At 43.8% G+C, this 27429-nt stretch overlaps 1 protein-coding gene across 5 annotated transcripts in view; it reads left to right on the forward strand.

Annotated features, from left to right (window-relative positions):
- INVS (inversin) overlaps nucleotides 1-27429 on the forward strand; it is a 167190-nt gene that overhangs the window by 109922 nt on the left and 29839 nt on the right. For all 5 annotated transcript variants that reach the window (XM_082696766.1, XM_082696770.1, XM_082696768.1 and 2 more), the window contains 2 exons: nucleotides 5108-5320; nucleotides 17951-18234. In XM_082696766.1, coding sequence (XP_082552892.1) covers nucleotides 5108-5320; nucleotides 17951-18234 — 497 coding nt within the window. The remainder of the gene's footprint in view (nucleotides 1-5107; nucleotides 5321-17950; nucleotides 18235-27429) is intronic.

Here is a 27429-nt window from a genome sequence, read left to right on the forward strand (position 1 = left end):
TAAAAGGAAGGTGATAGACTAAATGACCTCTCAAATTCCATTTAGCTCTACTGTCACCGAGTTCTGTGACTCTGATAATTTTTTCCATTGGGAAGAGTACAGTCATGAAAGGCATTTTAAAATACATAGTGATTACACTTCATCACCATATCACCATAGTGTATACCTGAAACTAATTTAGCACTCTATGTTTATGACACTGGACTTAAAAATTTAAAATAGTAACAAATCTTTTTCAAATAGATTATATGGTGAAAATTTATTAAGTTCTTCTGAATTTAAAAGATGCCATCTACTTACGAATAATGTTTCTTTGGGGAACCTGGGTGGTTCAGTCATTAAGCGTCTGCCTTCAGCTCAGGTCATGATCTCAGGTCATGATCCCAGGTCCTGGAAATGAGCCCTGAGCCCCCCATCTGGCTCCCTGCTCAGTGGGAAGCCTGCTTCTCCCTCTCCCACTCCCTCTGCCTGTGTTCCTTCTCTCACTGTGTCTCCCTGTGTCAAATAAATAAATAAAATCTTTTAAATAAATAATGTTTTAAAGTTTATGCAGGCACCTCTGCTTTCTGGCCTTCTGGTCCCTGGACAGGAGAGGCAAATCAAGATGTCCTAAAATGAGAGTTTCTTAATTTTAGTATTTGGGACTTCTTTCTGAATTTGGTTTCCTTCTAGAAGTGACCAAATCACCCTTTTGCTTATATTGAGAAATATCCTCCTTTTATGTCTGACCGACTGTCAGGTGACTTTTGAAAAGAGAAAATTTCTATAATCACTGGACGATTTTCTGTGTCCAGTCGTGCATCCGTATAATCATCAGTGTTTCCACCTCATAAATCAGCTGATGATGTCTTCCTCGCACCTCTGATTTGCACTGGACTAGTAACACCCACCCAGACAGGACTCAGATCCCTGCCAGCCATTTGGCGGTCATAACTACTAGTTTGGGTCCTATGGAAATGATATTGAGGATGTGCGACCACAGTGTCACCAACCCTGCTGCAAGGGTGTCCTAGCATAAGACCAACAGCAGCTGACATTTATTAATGGCCTCTTTTATGCAAGGCACAGTATTATCCTCTTTGTACTTATTATTTCCTTTCCTTCTTGTGCCAAGTCTGCAATGAGAAAAGGTAAGCGTGTTAAGAAGTGACAGCGTTACCATTTCTGGAAGGTAGAACTGGGTTGTTTGTTTTTTTTAACTTCAATTTTTGTATTTTTTGCACTGTTGGAATTCTTTAAATATGTGTCGTTATTGCAAAGTAACCATTTTAAAAAGTAATACCTGCCGAGATAATAATATTGGTTAATTCTAAGGGTGAGAATACAGATGACCGTTATGTTCTTCTGTGTATTCATCTGATTATTTTGTATTTCTAAAAATAGAGAAGATATATTTTAAGAAAGGAATTTGCCTAAAATTATGCATCTAGAAAGTAGCCAGTTGAGATTAAAATATACAAGCATCTGACAATACAACTCATCTTTTCTAAATAATACATTTGTAAAAAAGGTATGCACAGTGTATAAAATGTAAAAGGCATGAAAACTAAGTGCGCCCCACCTCCCCACCCCCCCCCACTCCCCGGCCTCAGAGACAACCAGCATCCTTCCCAGGGTCACCGCCACGAATTTCTTGGTAAACTTCTAGAGATATCTTTTACATAGATAAGAATATAGAGATATGTTCTTTTTCATACAAATGGAGCATGCCAGAATACTGCTCTGGGTTTTTTAAAGATTTATTTATTCTACAGAGAGAGACCTGGAGGAGGGGCAGAGGAAAAGAGAGTCTTTGTTTACTAACATAATGTATTACTTGTTTCAGGGGTACAGGTCTGTGATTCATCAGTCTTACACAATTCACAGCACTCACTACAACACATACCCTTCCCAGTGTCCCTCACCCAGCCATCCCATCACTCCCAACCCCCTACACTCCAGCAACCCTCAGTTTGTTTCCTGAGATTAAGAGTCTCTTACGGGTTTGTCTCCTTCTCTGGTTTCATCTTGTTTCATTTTTTCCTCCCTTCCCCTGTGATCCTCTGCCTTGTTTCTCAAATTCCACATATCATTGAGATCATATGATAACTGTCTTTCTCTGATTGACTTATTTCGCTTAGCCTAATACCTTCTAGGTCCATCCATGTCGTTGCAAATGGCAAGGTTTCAGTTTTTGATGGCTGCATAATATCCTGTTGTGTATATATACCACATCTTCTTTATCCATTCATCTATTGATGGACATCTAGGCTCTTTCCATAGTTGGGCTGCTGTGGACATTGCTGCCTTAGGGAAATCCTCACTAACATCTGTCATTTCCTGACTTGTTAATTTTAGCCACTCTGACTGGTGTGAGGTGGTATCTCACTGTGGTTTTGATTCGTATTTCCCTGATGCCGAGTGATGTTGAGCACTTTTTCATGTGTCTGTTGACCTTCTGGAAGTCTTCTTTGCAGAAATGTCTGTTCATGTCTTCTGTCCATTTCTTGATTGGATTATTTTTTTCTGTGGTCTTGAATTTGGTAAGTTCTTTATATATTTTGAATACTAACCCTTTATCTGATATGTCATTAGCAAATATCTTTTCCCATTTTGTCAGTTGTCTTTGGTTTTGTTGACCATTTCCTTTGCTGTGCAAGAGCAATGTTCTTCGGCAATGTTCTTAGGAAGAAGTTGCTGCAGCTGAGGTCGAAGAGGTTGCTGCCTGTGTTCGCCTCTAAGATTTTGATGGTTTCCTGTCTCACATTTAGGTCTTCCACCCATTTTGAATTTATCTTTGTGTGTTGTGTAAGAAAGTGGTCCAGTTTCATTCATCTACATGTGACTGTCCAATTTTCCCAGCACTCTTGTTGAAGAGACTTTTTTCCATTGGACATTTTTTCCTGCTTTGTCAAAGATTAGTTGACCATAGAGTTGAGGGTCCATTTCTGGGCTCTCTATTTTGTTCCACTGATCTATGTGTCTGTTTTTGTGCCAGTACCATACCATCTTGATGATTACAGCTTTGTAATAGAGCTTGAAGCCTGGAATTGTGCTGTCACCAATTTTGGTTTTCTTTTTCAAAATTCCTCTGGGATAGGGATTGATAGGGATTACATTAAATGTGTAGATTGTTCTGGGTAGCATAGCCATCTTAACAATATGTTTTCTTGGAACACCTGGGTGGCTCAGTCGGTTAAGTGTCTGCTTTCAGCTCAGGTCATGATCCCGATCAAGCCCTGCACTGGGCTCCTTGCTCAGCGGGGAGCCTGCTTCTCCCTCTGCCTGCTCCTCCTTTGCTTGTGCTCTCTCTCTCTCTCTCTGACAAATAAATAAAATCTTTTTTAAAAAATCAATACTTTTTCTCCCAATCCGTGAGCATGGAACATTTTTCCATTTCTTTGTGTCTCCCTCCATTTCTTTCATGACTATTCTATAGTTTTCTGAGTACAGATTCTTGGTCTCTTTGGTTAGCTTTATTCCTAGCTATCTTATAGTTTTGGGTGCAATTGTAGATGGGATTGACTCCTTAATTTCTCTTTCTTCTGTCTTGCTTTTGGTGTATAGAAATGCAACTGATTTCTGTGCATTGATTTTGTATCCTGACACTTTACTGAATTTCTGTATGAGTTCTAGCAGTTTTAGGGTGGAGTCTTTGGGTTTTCCCAGAGAAAGAGTCCTAAGGAGACTCTATGCTGAACGTGGAGCCTGATGCCAGGCTCTACCTCATGACCTGGCGTTCATGACCTGAGCTGAAATTAAGAGTTACTTAACCAACTAAGCCACCTAAGTGCCCCAATACTGCTCCATTATTATTTCTCCTTCTCCTTCTCTTCCCACTCCTCCTCCTCCTTCTTCTTTTTCTTCTTCTTCTTTTTTCCATTTTCTTCATGTAACAAGACATCCTGGATGTTGTTCCTTATTTATTCATATGCCACAGCACAGCTGTGACCACATCACACAAATGGCCTGTACTTTATGTAAGAGGTGCTCTGTTGGTAGATACTGAGGTCATCTCCACTCTTTCACTGTTTCAGACTGTGCTTCTATCAATATCCTTGTACAGAAAGCATCTCATTCACGAGAGCAGGTCTATGGGATGTATGCCTGCAAGGGACATGTCGAAGGACAGGTGCATGAATAATGTTGACAGATCTTGCTAAATTGTTCTCTGTACAGATTAAAGTAGCATATAGAGAGCCTGTCTCTCTGCATCCTTGCCAGCATAGTGTGTTATTAAACTTTCTGATCCTCATTTATCTGATCATTAAAGTACTCTCTTTGTTCATCCTAATGTGCCTTTCTCTTAAATGGGTGAGGTTGAACATATTTCTGTATATTTAGGAGCCATTAGTATTTCCTATTCTGGGAACTATCTTTTATCTTTGTTCTTGATGACTTTTTTTGCCCTGGAAAATTTTGCCATTTTTATATAGTTGGATTTATCATTTTCTCTTATGTTTTGAGTTTTGTATCATTTTTATTTGAAAAGACCTTTCCTTCCCAATTTTTAAAAAATCTTCCATGGTTTCTTCTAGTACTTTCATGGTTTCTTTTTCTATATTTAGGTCTTTGGTTCATTCAGGATTTATTTTGGCATAAAATGTGATATAAGAATCACTTTTTTTTTTCCACATGGCTATGCAATTGGCCCAACACTACTCAGTAACCCATGCCTTCTGATTTAAAGGGCCAACCTCATCATAGACTAAATCTCACCATTCAGAGATGTATGTTTTTATTTTGTAAGCATTAACTATCAGTTGTCCTGGGCTTAAACTTACAAATCTCACAGGATATTATCCACAGTACTTTTTCAGATCAGAGTGGGTTATTATTTGGCATGGGGGGGAAAAGAAAAGTGATCCTGTGTCCCTACAGCCCCCAATTTGTGAGCCAGCAAGCAAGACTCAGAACCATCCTGGTCAGCAACACAGAACACCTGACCCCAGCTCCGCCCTTGTTTTGTTCCCTCAGAGAAAAAAGGAACAGCCCTGGAGCACAGAACTTAGCCTAGCCTGAGGAGCAACCCCCATCCCAGAGTGAAATTTCTTTCTGCTGCATAATATGGTCAGGTAACTGTACCTCTGACTCCATTCCAACACTTAAAAATACCGTCCTGCTTCAGGTACACTCCCCTGGACTACGCTTTGCTGGGCGAGCGCCACGAAGTGATCCAGTTCATGTTGGAGCACGGCGCCCTGTCCATCGCAGCCATTCAGGACATTGCCGCCTTCAAAATCCAGGCAGTCTACAAAGGGTACAAGGTCAGAAAAGCTTTCCGCGACCGGAAAAATCTCCTCATGAAGCATGAACAGTTGAGAAAAGATGCTGCTGCCAAGTAAGTCTGAGCTGTGGAAATTGTGTTTGTTTGTTTGTTTTAAGACTTTATTTATTTGACATAGTTGGAGAGAGAGAGAGAGAGCACAAGCAGGGGGAGCAGCAGAGGGAGAGGGAGAAGCAGACTCATTGCTGAGCAAGGAGCCCGATGCGGGGCTCCATCCCAGAACCCAGGGATCATGACCTGAGCCGAAGACAGACGCTTAATGACTGAGTCACCCAGGTGCCCCAAGGACTGTGTTCTTTCACCTCTGGGAATCAGGGGAGAAGGGGTCGGGTTGGGGAGCAGCCTGGAGAGGGAGTCCAGAGAGGATCAAAATAATGCTGATCCCTGTACCGTGTCACTGCCCCACTTCTGCCCACGAGGCCTGCACAGCACAGCAGCTACAGTGAAGGACAAAAGCCTAATCTCTGCTCAGTGGCTGTTCCTCCAGGTTAGCCCCTGATGTTCCAACATAGGGACACACCTAGGCCACAGCCACCCTGGCGAGGAGTCGGGGGTGGGAGGTTACCTACAGGAAGCTGCTCCGCCTCGTACCTTTCCTGCCTTTCCACAAGAAACTGACACCAGCTAGCCGACCTCACCAGAAGTGTCTGGTTTTGATTTGATTAAAGCAACCAACTTGTGTAAATACCTTGCCCCCCCTCCCCGCCCCCGCGCAAGCAAATCTTTGCTAACTAATGTAACTTATTCAAGAAATATTGACTGAATTCTTGGTACATACAAAACTCTTGGCTGGAGCCTTTGGAGAAAATAGTGACGAAAAGCAAAGTGCTTGCTTCAAGGACCTCACACTTTTTAGGTAACGTTACAGAATGTGTAAAATAGTCATTTGTGCCTAGTATATATACGTTGTAATTATTTTACCATTAGTGATAGATTTTTAGACTGTGCCTTGGTTTTCCTTCTTGGTTACCTTTGTTGGGTACTTCACTTATTTATTTATTTACTGACTTACTATTCACTTACTTACTTTTTTTAAGAAAGGAGTTGTAGCTGCTTCTTTTTTTTTTTTTTTTAAAGATTTTATTTATTTATTTGACAGACATCACAGTAGGCAGAGAGGCGGGGGGGCCACGCGAGGGAGGGGGAAGCAGGCTTCCCACCGAGCAGAGAGCCCCATGCAGGGCTTGATCCCAGGACCCTGAGATCATGACCTTAGAAGACAGAGGCTATCTAACCCACTGAGCCACCCAGATACCCAACTTACTTACTTACTTTTATTTGCATTTATCCTCTGCAGAATTAATTCCCGGGCCATAAGGTTTTGTTTCTTCAGTTTCTTCTGGGATATCTTTTCCTCCTGGGCAAACTCCTATTCTGGTTTAGGAACAATCTGCTCCTTTTCAGTGGGGATCATCTCGGTGCAGCAGGGAGAGAGCATGTTGGGTTAATCGGGCCTCAAGCCCTGTAAGTTCCACACCGAGTCTCAGGCACTTTCTTGACCAGGTTATGCTCCATGACCAGAGAATCTGCATCTAAACCCTTCAGGTCAGCATGACTCCCCGTATTTTTAAGCATGGGAAGGAAAAATTCAGCACTCTCTTTGGGCCACCGACTGTTTGCATCCCCACTGTTTGTCCCGGCCACACGGACCAACTCCACCATTGTCATGATGGAATGGCACGCATTGCTTCTGCAAAGTGACATCCTTCCTGTACCTGGTGGCATTCCGGATATGCACACCCTAGATGGCCTGGGCAGTTTCATGTGTGTTCTTAAAGTGAACATGAAGATTTGAACCTCTTGATTTGCATGATTTTGTACAGTTTTCTGGGCTGAGCAAATAACAAACCATTTTCAGAGATCACCTCAGGGTGCTTAGGGGAAGCGGAAGAGCGGTGGCTCCTGGGAGAATGCATGAGAACCCCCGCTGGGTAGTGTAAACCGCAGGAGAAGAATGTTGCATCGGTAGGTGTAGACGCCAAAACCTCTGATGGGATAGACAACTGACTGGTAACTTCCTGGCTGCACCTTAAATGTTTCCTAATCTTGAATCCTTCCAATCTTGCCCACAAGGGGGAAGCATAAGTGTAATAAATAATCATCTAAAATAATAATAAAAAGCAGGATAAATCTTTTTAGTGAAAAGTTAAATACCACTGTGAACGGGGATGCTGACCATAATGGCAGCTTTGGGTAGGTAGGACCGACGGGAAGAGCCCAGTTTCTATGAGTGAAGCCACCGCAGTTAGCGGCACCCTCGGGAACCTGACCTTGCACTGTTCTCTTTGTGAGGCTTTCTTCTCTTCACTTATGGCCAGAGGATCCAGTTTAACCTAAGGCCTGTCTACGTGCCTCTTTTTCCGGCCTTACAGAAGTTCCCAGCATGAGAGTGACCGCTCTAAGTGGGGAATGCACGTGGCACATTATCCCGAGTTGCAAGTTAAAGATTCCCCGCAAGGGCCAGAGCGTGCTTTCTCCTTCTAGCTTATGTTTTCATAAACTCCAGTTTTAACGTGCGAGGGTCTGTTTTCAGGATTTGAAATCATACCTACCTGAATATGAGGTGGGATTCTACAAAGTCAACTTGACTGACTTTGTACGTTCCCCCCACCCCCCCTAAGGAGCCTATTCGTCCAAATGCATTTCACTTTGTCATTATAGAGAGGGGGGCCCAGAGTCCCCAGACTCCCTTTCCAGCAGAATAGAGGGTCTGTGGTGAAATAGCATTCCTCTCTCTGCGTCTCAGTTTTTTCCTCTGTGAGACACAACAGGTTAGACCAGCTGACTTGAAGACAGTCTCCAGGTCTGTGGAAACCCCTGGATCTTCACTGTTAACGATCTCAGCCTCTCCCTCCTCTCCTTTGCCCCTGGTGCTGCCCAGAGGCCACATGCCCAGCGCCGAGAGTTCGGACAGGCTCTGCTGGGTCAGTGTAGGGCCGAGAACCAGGAATCCATTTGTCAGAAGATTTCCTATACAGTGGACGGCCTTTCACATCAGGACATGCTTTAAAGAGAGTCGTAAGATTTTTTTTTTTCTTTTCCTAACTAGGCCTTCTGTGACTCCCAGCCGTGAGGGCTTGAAAGGGTGAGGGGCTTCAGGAACCATCTTGTCCAGCCCCCCACTAGTTGTTATCCTGGTTAGCGTCATGGAAGGTGTGTCCTCCTTGTCCTAGTGCTTCGTTTCTGAAGCTCATTTTTAAAAAACCCTTTTACGTGGGAGCTGTGCTTACTGTGATATGTCTGAAATTGCCCAAACTGGAAACTTATAATCTCCTTTCCTGTTTCTCAGTCACAGTCCTTTCTTTATTAGGTGTCATTATTGGAAGTAAACAAATTTCTCACAGTCTGACCATCACCTCCTACAGTTCTTGGGGCATCGAGCTCCAAGGGAAATATTTAAATGGAAAAGAAACTGATTTCATTTGTTTTAATTATATTTCTCAAAAGTTATTTCTTAAGATCTGAGCCAGTGTTTAATTTCGCCTCCGGTTTTTGCTTTAAGGAACAAAAAATCAGAATGTTAACTTCAGTCCTTGCCACTGCCGCCTCCCTGGCTAAGGCGACCCAGGCACGTCCTGTCACCTGGCGTACCTCTCCCGGCGTGGCTCGTTAGGAGGGCTCGGATCACCTTCCTTAAAGCAATGATGTGAAGGGAGCTTATGAAAGTTAAAATTACTTTCATTTACTGAGAGAGAAATTGAGAGAGTGAAGTTTTAGTCCTATTTTCCAAGGCCTGTGGTTTTAGAAAATACCATTTAGGAAATAGCTATAATCCACTTAAAAGCACTCTATAACTCACACTGTACCACCTTTGTTGTTGCCAAAATGAATATTTCTGTCACCGACCTGCCACAGCACACGGCTGAAGGCACACAAGATGAGACTGCGTCTGTGTTGCTCACTCTTCTCCCCGGAAGCTTCCTGGGCGCTGGGTTTCTGTTTCACTCTCGGATCTCAGCTCTCTTCTGCCTCTTCCTTCTCACATCGTCTCGATCACACCACCTCCTCACTGCGGTTGGCTCTGCGCACTCGCTCCCTAGACTTCTCCTCATGCTCAGCTCTTTTCCACTGGGAAGGTGTCTACTCTTGAAGCCTGAGTGACTTCGTGTCCGTAGACTGTCCCTCACTTGGTCTCACATCCTGACCTCCTGGAACTCTGATTCCACGCCCTCAGTCTCCTACTAGGCATTTCCCCTTCACTGTCGTTTTGTGACTTGCCAGCACTTTCCATTTGTGTGTCCTGTTGTCACTGTCACTTCAGACTCACCCTGAAACCTGCAACTCTCCACCACAGCCCATCTCTCTTCTCGCCTCCTTATTTCCCTGAGGTGGCTGCTACCATTGATTCTGTGAATTCCTCCTGAAATGTGCTCTTGCCTTCATCTTCGGTCCCGCTGCTGTGTGCCAGCCATCACTCTTGAATCCCATCCTCGGTGCTACAGGAGACCCTTTACCTGTCTGCCTCCACTTTTATCTCTGAGGCCCATTTCTCTACACAACTACATCCCTCCCCTCACACAGGAGGGCTTGGCCATCCTGAACTTGCCTCACTTTCTCATTTTTTTCACTTTCCGGAACTTTCCATGGTCTCTGGGGCCCTGAGCTGCTTCCTCCAAGCTCTAGTGAGAGATTACGCGGGTCTCCCAGAGGAACATAATCAAGTCCAGTTTGGGTCACCAAGTTCAAACTTTTGGGATGCCACAGTCCCTTCTAAGGAAGTTGTTCTGTGTCCTCGGAAAGTCAAGTGACAAAGAATTCAAGCAGCACAAACCAGTCAGGGACAGTTCTATCTGGCAGAAGTTCTTTTCTGTCTTTTGGTCTTGAGATACCCCTTGAAGCAAAAGAGAAAAATCTAAACATTTTTCCATAAACAAACTTTCAGATCAGTAGAGTAGGTACTCCACTCCTACCCCAAGAGTCCTTTTCTCCTCATAATAGATCCAGTTCCATTTCCTGGAACACCTTCAGTCTGTCACTTACAGACAACCACAGGGTTGACCCAGAGGCCTGGCTTCTGCTCATACTGCAGTCGGACCGACAGGAAATCACTCCTGTGATTCTACTCCATACCATCCCACCCCTCTGAGCCTCAGTTTCCCATTAATACAATGAAAAGATTTCTTAATCCGGGATGGTCGTTGGGGCCCCATGAATACCCCAAAACTAAATGCAGTGGTTTGTATATTGTGAGCATAGGTATATTTCGGGCAGTGAAGATCTATACATTTTTTTTTATCACGATTTCAAAAAAGGTCCATGAGTCACAAGGAGATTTTTAAAAACCATTTGACAAAATGATATCTGAGCTTCCCCCTCTCTCCCACCCAACTCTAACATTCTGTAAGTCAAAGGTTCAAAGACATGTGACATTTTCTTATTCCCTCGAGAGGAAGTCAGAACCCAGATATTCTTCAGCCTATTATTCAGCGACAATGAAGAGACAGTGTCTCACAGCCCCTACACACCGCGGAGAACCGACTGAAAAGGTTAGCGCGGAAGCTTTTCTGTCCTCTGAGGTAATCAGTCTCTTCTCACTGGAAATGTTCCAGCCGAAAGGGAATTATCATCTCTCCAGGATAGTATACAAGGAATTTTTTTTAATTATATAGAGAATTAGTCTTTGAGATTTCTTCTGAGTGAACGATTCTGTGAGAGCTAGGTTGCGTGTCCTTGCTCTTGCCTCTGCCTAAAACAATCTCTCGCTTCTCTCTTGCTCATTTTGACATTCCTTCTAGGTGGTTCTTTTTCCTTCCACACAGTGACTGCCTCTCACATCCCCATCTCTGTGTAAGCCTCTATCACATCTCGAACCCATCACGTGCAGAATCATCTATGGGAGTGAATGGGTCTGACTCCCCCCGAGATCCACGGTTCCTTGGGAACAGGGATTATATTCTGTATCTCCGTATCTCCAAAGTCTTAAAATACCTATTTAATAAGCATTTAATCATAAACGTTCGATCACTGTTCCTACAGTGAGTGTGAAACCTTGCATGAGTCATTTCTCACTCTAGGCCTTATTTTCCCTCTCAGCCAAGTGCGAGGCTTGGACCACACACCCTCTTCCACCCCCTTTGAGTCTGTGAAACTCCGTGAGTGTACCACTTTAATTTGTTTGCCTTACTCAGGCAGGAGATACATTTATGTTCCATTTATCCTCACAACAAACACTGGTGCTTCTAGAATTGTGCATTTGGCTTCCTACCTCCCTCCATATTTATCATGAGCAAATTACCACTTGACAGGTTTATGATAGTTCTGTATTCTCATTTTTAAAAGATGCATAAGAGCAAAGGGGTTCACCACTGCATTTACTTGAACATGAGGCCCTGTTATGTGGCTTCCATAGAGAGTTGTATATGCCCCGTTTTGAGAAGAAGAACATTCTGTCAGACACTGCAGAAACAGGCAGGCTCTTTCCCACTCCAGGGCAGTATATAAGTTTCCACGGCCATGAAAGCGGGACCTACAACAGGTCGGAGAGGTATGATCAAAATGGCTCCCACGGGGCACCTGGATGGCCCAGTCAGCTAAGCATCTGCCTTCAGCTCAGGTCGTGATCTCAGGATCCTGGGATCGAGCCCCATGACGGGCTCTTTGCTCAACCGAGAGTCTGCTCCTGCCTCTCCCCCAGCTTGTGCTCTCCCTCTCTCTCTCATTCTCTCTCTCCAATAAATAAATAAAATCTTAAAAATAATAATAATGAAACGGCTCTCACAGAAAAGGGAGTTGTGCGGCTTCAACAATGAGCATTTCTGAAAATATCATTAGGCCCAGCCCTCTCGCTCTTAGACTGCATGGCGTTCATGCCAAACACGAATTTCTTCACTTCTCACCAGATCCTGTCACCGCGAAGCTTTCTCTTAACAGCTTTACACAAAAGTAATAGTGATCAGTGATATTTATACAGTGCTTTACAGCTTACAAAGGTCTTACGTGTCACTGCATTCAGTCCACCTGATCATTCCGTAAGGAAAGGCAGGGCAGCCGTCCTTCATCTCATTTCCCAGGTGGGGTTTCGCAGAGGATAACGTTCCTGAACCCACAGCCAGTAAAGGAGAAAGACGGCACCAGAATCTCAGCCCTCCCCTAAGCCCGGGTTCCTACCAGCCGCACTTATGCTGGAGGCCGTCTCCAGCTGCTGGCACCATCTTGGTAGGCCAGCAAGGAACAGCCCTACTTCTTTTATTATTATTATTATTTTATTTTACTTCTACCAGAACCGGGTCCCTAGCCAGTTTTTCTCTTACCCCAGGGCTCCTTCAGTTGTTCCCCTCTTGTTTCCAGGAATTGTTGAAAGAGTGGTACCAAGCCACCATCATCCGTTCTGCAACATAGTTTAATAAAAAAAAAATCTTCCTGTTACTCTGAAAGTTAACTAGCATGGCAGAGCACACCAAGTTCCTCCTACATTTTTGAGAAAAGTAAGAAAATTAGTCAGTTCCAAGCCTACACTGAGACTATAAACAAGAATGTCATGAGGACAAAGCCCGGGTAAATTGGAACAACAGGACCTGCTTAGGTAGACGTCCCTTTTCTGTGAGAGCCACTTTAGTCCCAGCTTTCAAACGTCTCTGAGGTCCTGCCTTCACAGCAGTGGCAACTTGAGTACCCCACTGCAGCAGGGAAGAGCTTGCTTCTTTCTGCGGTCTCTGACAGAATTAATTAATTCTTGCTCAACTGGGCCACTACAACTCTCTGTGGAAGCCACATCAGAGAGTAGAGAACAGCATCACCTTCCGGGACTCCCACTGTGCAGGCCCAGAGGTGGGTCTGTGCCACATTGTGCACACTGTGCAAGCAAACACACCCCAGTCTTGAGATGCTGAAGCCACTGGACGTCCAAGACACTTAAATTATGGCCCTTCATCTGACTCTCTGCACATCAAGCAATCTTTAAAAAAAAAAAAAAGATTTTATGTATTTATTTTTGTGAGAGAGAGAGAGAGAGAGCGCGCAAGCATGACTGGTGGGGAGGGGCAAAGGGAAAAGCATGACTCTACTGAGCAGGGAGCCGACAGGGGACTCAATCCCAGGTCCCTGGGATCGTGACCCGAGCTGAAGGCAGATGCCCAACCAAGCCACCCAGGTGTGCCCCAGCAATCTTTTGATCACTGAATTTCTTATGGGCCCATTTCTGCACTTGTCCTCTAGGCTGCTCATTTGTAGACATCCCCATCCTAGGGTCTCAGGTCTGTTTTTGCAGGGGTGAGTGGAGGATGACTCCAGGCCACGTTGCTGCCTCCTGGTGGCCCTTCAGAGATCTGCAGGAGCATTGTGGCCCTTACATCTTTTCTCCCCAGGGTGACACACCCGGTTCCTTCAGCCCACGGTCTGGAGACTTTCTTTGCTCTGTGATGCACAGAACCTGAACTGGACATTGTCAAGGACCTCATCTTCAACTGACTTTCTCACTTTTCTATACTATGAGCCTCTGTGGACCTGCAAATATTGCTCCAGAAAAGAGTACAAACCAGACTAATGGGCAGCCCATCAAAAATTGTTGTCTAGTCAGTTCCCCTTAAGATAATAGCAAAAAAGAGAAAACAAGGTAAAACTACTTTATGCATTAAGATTCCACCATTTAGTAAATTTCCTGCTAAAATGTTATCTGCTGTGCATCGATGGGATTTTTTTTTCTCTTTAATTTTTCATATAAACTAGAATAGCATTGGGTTCTTTCTCTGGTATTTGTTTCAAATTTTGACAAAAATAGGTCAAGTTTATAACCTAACCCCCATGAAGATTACTAGGTCTTCAGACATTCATAATAAATTAGTTGGAGATAAAACACTTAAATTTCACAATAATTACTGAGTCTAAGAGTTTAGAACTAAAAGCTGCATCTGAACTTAGTTTGAAATGCTGCTAATGGCTATTCTGATGAGTGGCTGCCAGTTTCTTCATATGACCCACTTCATTCTTTGAGAAGTGGTGGTCAGGGAGGAGCAGAGGCAGAGGGAGAGAGTATCATGGGTAAGTCACTTATCACTCTGCCTCAATTTCCTTATCTACCAAATAAAAGTGAATAAATTGAGATTCCTTTGAACTCAGACCAGGAGCCATGGAGCTGGATCTTATTCCCCAGGGACGCTTACATGAAAGATCATGTTCTGGACTGTAGCGCGTGCGTGTGTGTGTGTGTGTGTGTGTGTGTGTGTCGCTGCTGTTGCTTTTGTTTTAAGGCAGCAACATGTAAATAGGTTGTGGTCCCGGTTCTAATCCCACCCACTTTTCAACAATGATCATTACTTTTATATCAAGTTCTGGGGAACTGCATGGCTGTGGGCCACCGGCCACCTGAAGATTTTTTAAATGTGTCAATTTGTTTAAACATTTATTTATTTCTATTAATAGGGTCTAATGATATATTCTGATTATTACAGTCTTCCTTCTAAATCTGCTCTACTTAGTTCTACCAACATGAAAAAAAACACTTTCCATACAAACGTCCCATTCCAAACAAGTCTTCAGAGCGCCCTGGGTCTCTGGCCATTCTGATCACTCTAGAAGGCTGGATGGTCTGGGGGTCCTGTGGCTGCCCCCGCTGTTGGCCCAAAAAGGTCCACAGTGATGGGGTTTGCCCAGGACCTGAGTGGAAGCGGCTTCTTGGAATTGAAAAGGAAAGCTATTTGGTTTCCCTAAGAAAGAGAAATGACCAAAAGTCTAATTTATCACTTCCGAGCCCTTTTTAACAGCAGCGAGATCCACATAGATGCCAAGGCAGACAGCCGCACGTGCGGGTCTGTCTGCGGGACCAATATTCTCCTAGAGCGGTTCCCTTCATCAGTGCGTGTAAAAAGAGCAGCCGTCCCCCTCCTGCCGGGAGCACGGCTGCTCCATCAATTAGTGGCACTTCAGCCGCCCAGATGCTTCCAGCTTCTCCGGAACAGCAGCCTTCTCCTAGACAGCTCACGCTGAAATGGCGCCTGCTAGCTTCCAGGTGACTCTCCGGCGCTGACGATGACAGGCTGTCCCCCTGGCTTGTCGGGTGCAGTGCTCAGGTGTCAGCACTCGGCAAAGCGTGGGACAAAACCAGAGTCAAATGAAAATATCAGAGCTGTACAGGAGTCAGCACGGTTCGCCCGGCCACTCTTGCTAGGAATGGGGCTCAGTCGGAAACGACCAGATAAACAGTCTGGGCGCCCAGATCAGGAGCTCTGCCGTGGGACAGGTGACCTTCACAAGGGGAGGTTGAAGGCTTTATATCAAAGGGAACCCAGATCGCTGTCATCTGGGTCTTCTCTGTCCCTTGAGGTCTCATAAACATTGCCTCGAATCGCACAGCCTGTGGAAGTCTGAATTCTGTGATTTCTTGGAGGCTTAGGGTCTCTGCCTCACTCTTGTTTCTGCTTCCATGTCTGATATCTTAGCTCTGCAGCTTGTCTGGTTGCTTATAAAACAGCATGTAGGATCCTGGGAGACCTTCCCAGACCTTTGTGTCATTGTGGACAATCCATTTCATGTCCCATCATGGTACAGTTCATGGTCCATATCAGTCGGTTAAGCATCTGACTTGATACCAGATCAGGTTGTGATCTCAGGGTGTCGAGATCTAGCGCATTAGGCGTGGAGCCTGCTTAAGATTCTCTCTCAAAAAAAAAAAAAAAAAAAAAAAATTCTCCCTCTCCCTTTTCAACCCCTTCTCTCTAAAAAAAATCCAAAAGCCAAAAACCAAACAAACAAACAAAACAGTCCATATGAAGCTTTTCTATTGTCTTAAGCCTTGCTCCTCAAGTTGTGGTTCAGAGGACCAGGAACACCTCTATAACCTGGGTGCCTGTTAGCAATGCCGAATCTTGAGCCCCACCCCAGGCTGCTAAATGGGAATCTGGATTTTAATGAGATCTCAGGAGATTCCATTCATGAAAGTACGAAGAGCACAGACCTAAAGTCCTTGTCCATCAGCTCCCCATGGAGGTTCTATTTGGCCTGGCCATCGCTGTACACACTACCCAGCCTTTCATCATCCCTTTCTTCCCCCTCCTCTCTCTCTCTCTCATGTTCTTTCATCTCTTCCCTCCCTGTCAGGAGCTTCAAACATATTCTCTTTTTGTCAGGAGCAGCCCTCCGCTCCTCAGAGCCAATCACCACCAAGGCCCTGAAGGGCTCACCTGCTACCCGCCTTCCATTCTGTTCCCAGGCTGATTAAAATATTTTTCTAAACAAGGCTCTCCCTCCCCCAAGAGGGACTCTGATACCAGCTATAACAATAAAAGAAATCTATCTCATTACAAAAGATACCCCAGATTTTATAAAGACATCTAGCTTCCACACAGACCCCTAAATCGATTCCAGGTTATAAACTATCATACAACTGTTAGACCTGGGGAAACTGAGTCTCCAGCAGGAAAGTGACTGGCTCAATACCATTTTGTAGTTATTGGCAGGGACAGGACTAGAAAAGTTCTTATGCTTCCCAGTGTGGGCTTCTCTCCACTACAGCCCTAATCATTCTGCTTTAACCTGAACCTTTATGTGTCTGCCTGATTCTCTTCCTACACGGTACCTGGGTCGTCTGAACCGCACGTATGGGGCACCTGCTGTGTACCTCAAGCACTGTTTGAAGATGAGAAGAGACAGAACAGACCCTGTTTTCCCATGCCCCGAGCCCTTGCCCAAACAGCCGCCTCACACTGAAGTCCTCATTCCCACCACATCCATCTGGCAAACCTCTCCAAATCTTTAAGAATCAGCAGCTGGGAACATCTGAACTCCTCCAGACAAAATTAATCACTACCCCCTCCGTGCAGGCTCTCAAGTGTACCATTTCTCCCGTCGTTTGTTAGGTCCTTTTCTCCAAGCTGTCTTTTCCCAAATCAAGGTTCCTCCAGGGATGGCCCACTGGGCCCGGCACAGGAGAAGCTCAGTAAATGTTCTTTTTCTTCCCTGTTTCTTTCCCTGGGAAGTCCCCAGCAATTAATGCTATCGATCAAACAAACTTGTCCTGAACTCAACCCCTTCATCCTCCAGCGACTTGCCCCTTTCTGGACCGGGGCGGCCTGCCTCAGGCCCTCGTCCTCCTCCCACGGCCTCTCATTCTGCGGCCTGGCCCCTCCTGGCCAGCCTCCTTCTAGTCGGTTGCTCTCCACAGGGGCCAGCCTCACCACCAGGACTTGTGTAGGACTTTTTGAAGATCATCCTGCCTTCTGGACCTCATCTGCAAAATGGGTGGGTTTGCCTCGTCAGCGGTGTTGCAGCTCACAGGCGCGTGAGCGTCCATCGTGAGGGGCTGAGTGAGTGATGGTTCCATGTACCCGTAAGCTCACCAATGGTCTTTTTTAATAAATAGAGAAGATTAAAGGTTGTCCCTGTGACTGTCAGGCTTGGTCGCATTCAGATGTGCTTTCTGGAATCGGAGGAAAAGGCCTGTAGTTGCAGGGATCCCACACAGGCTGGGGCACACACACCTCAGGATTGCGCCCTGTCTCGCAAACACAGAGATTTCCATCATGTGTGCCCCAACTGGGCAAGGCCTGGTCTATAAGGTTCTCATCAGCTCCAGCATCTTTGGAGCTGTAAGGTCTGGAGAAAAGACCAAAAAATGGAAAATTATGGAAACTGTCCATTCCCAAGCCCCTCCTGTGATGTGGTAGCTCCTCATAAAATTCAAAATCTCAGGATCATTTGAAAGGGTAACACTCTTAATTTTTTTTTCCTCTGCCTCCTCGGCTTTGCTTCCAGGAAGCGAGAGGAAGAAAAACGAAGGGAGGCAGAACAGCAGAAGGGAAGGCTGAGCCCAGATTCCTGCAGACCGCAAGCCCTTCCCTGTATGCCCAACACCCAGGCTGAGCCCCACAGGCAGAGCCAGGCTCCCGGCAAACAGCCTCCCACCAGCGACGCAGCCCAGGACCCTGAGGAGACAGCCGACCGAGGATCTCCGGGCAGACTCTCTCCAGACAGAGCCCCCCAGCGGGAGCAGCATCTTTCCCCAGATGTGCAGGGAAGAGACCCCAGAAAGCCAAAAGGTAAGTGTATTGCCTTTGTTACCTGATGTCAACCTGTGGACTGTGGGTTCTCTTGATTGGTGTACTCAGTCCATTCACATTTAAGGTAATTATGTCAACACTGAAGACTACCATTTTATTATTTATTTTCTGTTTATTTCCTCTGGTTCTCCTCCCTGTTTTTTTTTTCTTTTTTCCCCTTCCTGTAGGGTACTTGAACATCTTTTAGGATGCCGTCTTGATTGATAGTGGTTTTGAGTATATCTCTTTCTACAGTTTTTGTGGTGGTTGCTCTGAGTATTGCCATGTATTGCTATGTATATTGTATCTATAAGTTATAAGGGACCTATAACCAGTTCTACTACTTTGAGTGAAATGTGGAAACCTCACTTCCATTTAGGTACCTTGACTTTCCCTACTTTGATAGGGTACCAGATGGTATTATGATTGTTGTTTCAATTACCAAATATAATTTATAAAAACCACAAGAAAAGGGGTAGTTTCTTTTAGATACCCATAGTTCTCTTTTTCTGGTGTTCGTCTTTTTTTCCCAGTGCACTAAATTACTTCTTTTATCATGTCCTTTCTGTCTGAAGAACCTTTGGCTGGTATTTAAGGGTAGCTCCACTAGCAACAATTTCTTTAAGTCTTCCTTTGCCTGAGAATGTTTTGATTTCATTCCTGAAGAGCTGATGAACCAGAACCAGAATGCACACTTAGCAGGTCTTTCCTTCCCACTCTTGAAAGAGGCTGTGCCACTTCTGGCTTCCAAGGTTTCAGACAAGAAATCCACTGTCATTTGCAATTGGTGTTCCTCAGGAATGTTTCTAGCTAACATGTCACTGCTTTATGGCTGCTTTCAAGATTGTTCTTTAGCTTTAGTTTTCAGTAGTTAAATATGGTGTGTCTTAGTATGGATTCTTAGAATTTATCCTGTTTGGATTTCACTTCGTACGTTGGGGACCCCTGAGACTCCCCACCCCCAAAGTTTAGAAATTTATTAAGAGTACTCACAAGACTCAGCATGTATTTCTACTCACAGCTAGGATCTTTTATAACAAAGGGATACAAAGCAAGATCAACAAAGGGAAAAGCACATGGAGCAAAGTCTAGAAGAAACCAGGTGCAAATTTCCAAGAGTCTTCTCCCAGTGGAATCACACAAGATATGATTAATTCCTCCAGCAATGAATTGTAACAACCAGTTAGCCTTTGTCTACCAAGAAAACACACCTACACTTAGGATTCCAGGGTTTTTATTGGGGTCAGTTACATAGGTGCCCTCTGCCCAGCATATGCTACAACTCCAGACTCCAGAAGGAAAACAGGTATTCTGTACAAATTATATTATTTGCCCAAAGCAATTCAAGCATTTTGAGCCATTCTTAAAAATTAAGTAACAGTGAGAAACCTCCAGAAATTTAAGTGCAAAAGCCAAAAAGGCAAAAAACGTCTTAGTATTATTATAAAAATAGTTTTGACCTTGTGGACCCCAGAGTCTATGAAATCTCATGGCGACCCAATTCAGGGCATGGGCAATTCATTCTATCTCCCTGAACCTTAATTTCCTTACCTATAAAATGGGTTTGGGGGAGGAATACTCGGAGAACAACAAAGGAACAAACAAAAAAGGCAGAAATAGACTAATAAATACAGAGAACAAACTGATGGTTGCCAGAGAGGAGGGGAGTGGGGCAATGGGCAGAATGGGTGAAGGGGTGTGGGCTTCAATTGTGGAATGAATAAGTCATGGGGAAGGAAGGTATAGCATAGGGAATACAGTCAATGGTATTATAGTGCCTATGAAGACAGATGGTAGCTATACTTGTGGGGAGCACAGCATAACAAAAATACTATGCTGCATGTTTGTAACTAATGTAACATTGTATCAACTATACTTAATTTTTAAAAAGAAAAAAAAAAGGGTACATACTCTCTATCCTGCAAGGTAGTTTTGAATAGAAATCAAATAATTAATGTAGAATACATATTATGGCCCATGACATGTAATAGGTCTTCAGTAACTACTGTTATTAAGCCACACTGATGATCTAGCCAAGAACAGCCACATAAAAGTACACATGAATGACCACAAACATATCCAGAATATAATTCCATAACCCACTGTACAGTGATAATGCATCAGTAATGTATACCTTGAAGAGGTCTGATGCCCTGTTACATATTCATTCATTTATGCATTCAGCTAGTGTTAACCAAACTCCCCTGATGTAACAACCACGTTGAATTTCCTCATTCTCTCTTAGCTTGAGGTCACTGCATATTACATTTCCCCATCCATATGGATAAAAGTGCCTCTTATTTTTCAGATCTCAGAATGAATGTTCCTTCCTTTATACAGCCATACCTCCCCACTAAACAAGGCTTCATCTTCCTGCTTATGTTCCTATAAGTCTTCTATAGTTCCATAATAGGAAGACCATGACCTTTTACTGTTATTTCTGACTTATCTGTTTTTTCTTTCTTTCTTTTTTTTTTTTTTTTTTTGGCTTATCTGTTTTTTCCAGGAGATTGCAAGATCTTGAGATCAGGGTTGTTTCCATTATGTGCTGCTATGTAAAAAACAAAACACAAAACACACACACACACCCCAAAAACAAAAGTACACTAAAACTAAGTGGATTAAAATAATAATTTATTATTTCTCATGATTCTGTGGGCCAACTGGGCAGTTCCAGTGCATTTTCACTTGGTCTCTCTTATGTGGCTCCATTCAGGTAGAAGGTGAGTTGAATCGGATGGTCTAAGATAGACTGACTTAAATGTCTGGCAGTTGATACTGGCTATGAGCTGGGATTCCTTGACTCTGCTTTATATGGCTTTTCATCCTCCAATAGGCTAGACTGGCCTCCCTACACAGTGGTCTCCCAGCATCATTCTAAGAAAGCAAAAGCAGAAGCTACAAGACCCCTTGAGGAGTAAGCTCCAGAATTTGCATGCTATATCCTATTGCTCAAAGCAAGTTGTATGGCCAGCCTAGACTGAATGATATGGAGAAATTTACTCAACTTCTGTGCATACTAGGATGGGAGCAATTTTTGGCTAGTAATCTATCCCAATTCCTTTTTGGTCACAGATTATTCACATTCCTCCCACAGGCACAGTATTCTCAAAATTATCTCTGGACCCCAAAATGTCATCTCAGTTATCACATTAAGCTTGAAGTTTGGGATCTTGAGACATATGTCACATCCAGATGTTGTCAAGATTCCCCAGGGATAGGGGCACCTGGGTGGCTCAGTCAATTAAACCTCTGCCTTCGGCACAGGGCATGATCCCTGGGTCCTAGGAGTGAGCCTCGCATCAGGCTCCCTGCTCAGTGGAAAGCCTGCTTCTTCCTCTCCCTCTGCTGCTGCTCCCCCTACTTGTGCACTCTCGCTGTCTCTCAGTCAAATAAATAAATAAATAATCAACACCCCCCCCCCCCAGGTATGACTCTTTCCAATTCAGGGACTAGCCCACCAAAAACACACATTATCACCCCCCCCACACACAGGCCCAACAAGCAATAGTGAGGCAGGGACAGCATAACCACAGTAGACACCTTTGTTCCAAAAGCGGAGAAAAAAGAGGTACATAGCAGTCACTAGTTCATAGCAATTCTGAAAGCCAACTGGTTATACATTAGCAGTGCTAGAAGTATAGAATGTTCCTCGATTAGGGTATGGTCTTCCCCTATGTATGGTTTCCTATTCGATTATTCTCCTTGGCCCTTGGCTCTTGGCTCTTCTACCAGGATTCTTGGTGCTGCTCTCTGAGACATCTTCCTTTTCCATAAGACATAAGCCCGTGTTTGCACCTAAACAGTTTTCTCAGCCTGTTTCCCACCTATAGGAAGTTGAGGTTCCAGAGGCTCCTGTTTGTCTTGAATAGCCTCAGCGGTTCAAGCTAGTGATATTCTTTGTGATACAGTTACCTGGGAAATTTCATGGGCTTCAGGGCTGGCCCTCGGTTAAGCATCTGACTCCTCATTTCCGCTCAGGTCACGATCATGGGATTGAGCCCCACATCAGGCTCCACGCTCACAGGGAGTCTGCTTGGGCTTCTCTCTCTTCTCCCTCTGCTCCTCCCCCTGCTCCTGCTTTCTCTCCTTCCCTCTCTCTCAAATAAATAAAACCTTCTTTAAAAATTTCGTGGGTTCCCTATGATTTTGACTGGATTCATTCCATGTTCCAAAACTACATCCATAATTATTCCTCAGACAGGCTTCTCTCTACTTTGAGTGGCTCAGGCTGCTGTAGGAAAATGCCCTTGAAGTTCTTAGAAGTTCTTTTGTGTAGCTTACAGTATCTTACAATGTACCATCTTCGAAATTTTTGAGGTCTTAAAAAAAAAAAAAAAAAGAGTTTCACAGTAATACTCTTGATTGGATCTTTATCCTTAAGTCATATTTTACTAAAATACTCTCAGTAAAATTAGCTGGAAAGAATGAATATGCTAAACAACTTTCTTTTCTAACCTGGCACATTGTAGGCTCTCTGTATTTCCTCTGGATTCTGCTTGCAAGCTGAGCAGTTCTTTCCTAATTTTCTTAGGAAAATTACCTATCACAGGCAGGTAGAAAATCCAATTGATCTTTTCTTCAGCTATTGCCCCCTGGAAGTCTATTCTGTATCTACAAATCCATTAGATATGTTTTCTGTCTTCTAAGCTACTGCAGGTAACTTTTGCCCATTTTACCAATTATTCTACCATTAAATAATACGACTGACCATTCTCCAAACTCCAACAGCAATTTCCTCTCTGCTGTCTTAGCCTTTGGTAATTGTCTTTTCATTGCCTTCCTGGCTTCTGTCCGCTCACCAGTCCTTAAGTCAACGCTGTGGGTTTTTGTTAGGCCAGCACCTCTCTTGTTTAGCTATTGGTTTCTGTGTTGATTATTTCTAGTGACGTAACAAATTACCCCCAAAACTAAGTGGCTTAAGATAACAATGACTTCTTACTTCTCACAATTCTGTAGCTTGTCTGAACAATTCCTCTCCTGGGTCAGTCACTGGGGCCCACGCATGTGGCTGGTGCAAGGCTGGCTGGAACAGGAAGCCCAAGATGGCTTTCTTTACGCGTGTGGCCATCGGTGCTGGCTGTTGGCTGAGATGTCTCAGATCTCTTCTCCATGACCTTGCATCCTCCAGGAGTTTAGACCATCTTCCTTGCATGTTGTTTTCAAGGCAGCACTCCGAGAGAGAAAGCCAGAAGCAACAAGCTCTCTTGAGGCCTAGGCTTCGAAACGTTCCTATCATTTTTACCACCTTCTGTTGATCAGACCAGTTTGCAAGGCCAGCCCAGATTCAAGGCGCTAGAGACAGAGACTCCACCTCAGGTTTGAAGATGTTGCAAAAGCATATTTCAAAAGTGAGTGCATACTGGGATGGAAAGAATCTTTGACCATTAAACAGTGTATCACAAGGAGCAATGTGTCTCCTACTTCTGTGTACCAAGCACCCAGTAGGGTGTCTGGTACATAAGAGGCATAATAAATATTTGTTGAACATATATCTGCATGGGACTAGCTAGGTGCTTGAGAGTCAGACATGAAAGATTATTAAACAGGACATGAGGGGCCCCAGGGTGGCACAGTCAGTTAACCGTCCAGCACTTGGTTTCAGTTCAGATCGTGATCCCAGGGTCTTGAGATCAAGCCCTGAGTCGGGCTCTGAGCTCAGTGAGGAGTCTACTAAAGTTTCCCTCTCTCTCTGCCCCTCCCCATGGCTGCTCTCTCTCTGTCTCTAAAATCAATCTATCTCTTAAACAAAAAAAGACATGAAAAGTATTCATTGGATGTACTTCTGTTTTCTGTAACAGAGTTCCGTTCTCTTAGTAAGTTCTTTCTTTCTTCTCTCTCATAGTAATTCTCCCCTTCTTGTTTACAGTGCATGTAGAGCATGACGGCTGAGTGCACAAGCTTTAGAATTGAATAAACTAGGGTCATATTTAGACTCTACCACGTATACCTACATAATCTTGATCAAGTTACTTAACTTCTCAAAAAGAAAGGAAGGAAGGAAGAAAAGGAAAATGCCTGTCTCAGAACTTTGTGAACATTCATGAGATAACCCGTGGAAAGATTTAAACACGGGGTCTAAAGCACTCTATAAATATGAGCTGTTAGGATAACTCTCTCGCTATGATCTCAAGCGGTAGGGCAGGAAGGAGGCATAACACTGAGGAAGATCCCTGCGGCTGAGTGGTGGTGGGGCCCGGAGGCCGACACTGAGACACAGCCGCAGGGTGAGGAGGGAGGCGTGGACTGGAGAGGCGCAGTGCAGAGGACTTGCTAGCAGATTGCCTGTGGGAGGTGGTGAGATCAAGTTGTCTTTGAGTTAGTGTGGTTTTCAAGAGAGTCTAGTGGAGGAGAGACTCACTGTTTGAAGGGCCATCCCTGGTGTTGTCTTCTTTCTCACCATATGGGCTGCCAGAACTAGTGGGTATGACTGGAGGGGGGAAGCGGGCCCTTACGTTCGGTGCGTGTACAGTGGCTAACACAGAAAATCCAGTTGCCACCTGTGTGCCGAAGACTCCCTGACCTCCTTCCTTTATTCCAATTATGTATATTTAACTCTTTACTTATGCCCTCACTTGGATGTCCCAAAGGCATCCCAAACTCAACCCATCTGCGACAGGATGGACGAAGGTTTATGTAAGCCTGCTCTGCGGTGGTTAATGACACACTCATCCGTGTGGACATTCAGTGCGGGAGTAATGACTATTTCCTTTTCCTTTACCGCCCATACCCAGCCTGTCGCCAGCTCTTGCCTCACTGACTTCCTAAACATCTTTCAAACCTGTTTTCTTCCTCTCATCCTCCACCACTGTATATTCTACCTCACATCTTCTTACCTTTGTCTCTAACTTGGACTATTGCAGTAGCTTCTTCATGGGTCTTACTTATCTGCTCCGACTCTCCTAATCCATTTTCCTCTCTGTGGACAGATTAATCTCTTCAAAATGAAACCTCATTGTGTCTCTCCCCCACTCAGAGCCCTGGAATTAACCACTTCTCTGAAGAACCCTGGTTCCCTCTGTTGAAGAATGATATTAGAAACCAAAATCGAGCGCAAGGTGGGCTTAATAATTTACCATTATTCCTAAGCCCTTTCAGCAGACAGAGCTAAAAATTATTTACATGTATCTCTGCATCTATCTCTGTGTGTGTGTGTATCTCACACACACACATACACGTGTGCACGCACACACACACACACACCATGAGTTCATATTCGTGATACCTCTGATTCCATTCAACACCACAGCGATTATTCTATCTTTTCTCTTTACTTGAAGTGTTTCCTCCAACAGTGAAAGATCTGGTTCCCATCATCTGGGGATACATGCTTCTTTCTTCAGTTCTGGTGTACACATAAAATAGTTTCAGAATTGCTAACCCAACCCTGTGAGAAACAAAATTATTAACTAGAGCACAATCTTTATATACATTTCTTTTTGTCCTTATTCAGCCAAAATGTGTTTTAACTAAGTTACTTAGGTCAGTTCTTTTCTTCCCCTTTTAGTGTGGTTACTTAATTCATTTGTAAACAATTAGGTTTGTTACTTACTATTTATATTCCATTTTGAGTTCTTTCCCACATCCTAGTTGATTTTAATTGTTGGGCTTTTTCCTTCTTTCTCTTTTTTAGTTGGGTACTTTATTTGTTTATTTATTTTTTTTTGAAAGATTTTATTTATTTATTTGACACAGAGAGAGAGATCACAAGCAGGCAGAGAGACAGAGAGAGGAGGAAGCAGGCTCCCCTGCTGAGCAGAGAGCCCAATGTGGGGCTCAATCCCAGGACCCTGAGATCATGACCCAAGCCCAAGGCAGAGGCTTAGCCCACTGAGCCAGGTGCCCGGTGTTGGGTACTTTATTGAAGCAGAAAATGACGCTTTTTCCTAATTACAAAATTGGTCATTGTACATTATAAAATAATTTGAAAACAGAAAACAACAAAGAAAAAATAAAAATCCTCCTTAAGTTAAGCAACTCTTATCACTTTGGCACAAATCCATCTTCTAGAACTTTCCTTTTCTTTTATTTCAGAAGAGTATGGGCATCCCATTTTGAGATTTTCTTACATTATCTCCTTTTTTCAACAAAAATGTTAGTGACTGCTTAGTATTATATCAGATTATGAATACAGCATGATTTGTTTAATCATGTCTGTGCTGTAGGACATATGAGCTAAATAACCTTTCATGTAAATTTTTGTGTACATCTCTAATTTTTGTGGCTATTTAAACATCCTGCCAGATTTCATTCCAGAAAGGTTGCAAAAGGTTATTTCAGCCTTTCAAAAGCAAAAAACCCAAAACTCTTTCCAAACATTTAGGCAAATAGTGATTTTATTGAATCCTAGTTAGCAGGATGGAATTTTGTCATATTTTTACTGGCTCTGTGTATTTATTTTCTGGATTGTTCACTGATGTACTATGTCAATTTTTTTTTCCATTTTCTTAACCACTCTAAGAGCTCAGAGTATTATAATAATAGTAACTTTTGTCTATCAGGTATAATGAATGTCTTTTTAAAATTTACCCTTTAATTCTGTTTAATTTTTTCTTTTGAGCTTTTTATCCTTGTGGTTTTCCCTAAGAAAAGGTTTTTCCCACTTCATGATGTAATAATCACATATATTTTCTAATTTTTACTATTTCTATTACTATTACTATTAATCTATTACTATTAGATTTAATTTTTTATATGGTAATATTGGAATCTAATGACTTCTTTTTAAAGAATAGACAGTTGTGGGGCGCCTTGATGGCTCAGTGGGTTAAAGCCTCTGCCTTCGGCTCGGGTCATGATCCCAGAGTCCTGGGATCAAGCCCCGCATGGGGCTCTCTGCTCTGCGGGGAGCCTGCTAACTCCTCTCTCTCTCCCTGCCTGCCTCTCTGCCTACTTGTGATCTCTGTCTGTCAAATAAACAAATAAAATCTTTAAAAAAAAAAAAAAGAATAGACAGTTGTTCTAGGCATATACATGAAATAATATGCATAGACTATACAATAATATACATGGAAAGGAGCCATATACTTGGAGCCATGACACTGGCAGTGGGCTTTGTGAATAAGGCTTCAGGAGGGGTACAGCATCCCTCTCTGGGTTCACACCCAGGGGCTCTAAGCAGCTCAACTCCTCACCACAAATTAAAAACACTATCCTTGGGCGCCTGGGTGGCTCAGTGGGTTAAGCCGCTGCCTT

Source organism: Mustela nivalis (genome assembly GCF_964662115.1).
Source record: "Mustela nivalis genome assembly, chromosome: 13".
Lineage (NCBI taxonomy): Eukaryota > Metazoa > Chordata > Mammalia > Carnivora > Mustelidae > Mustela > Mustela nivalis.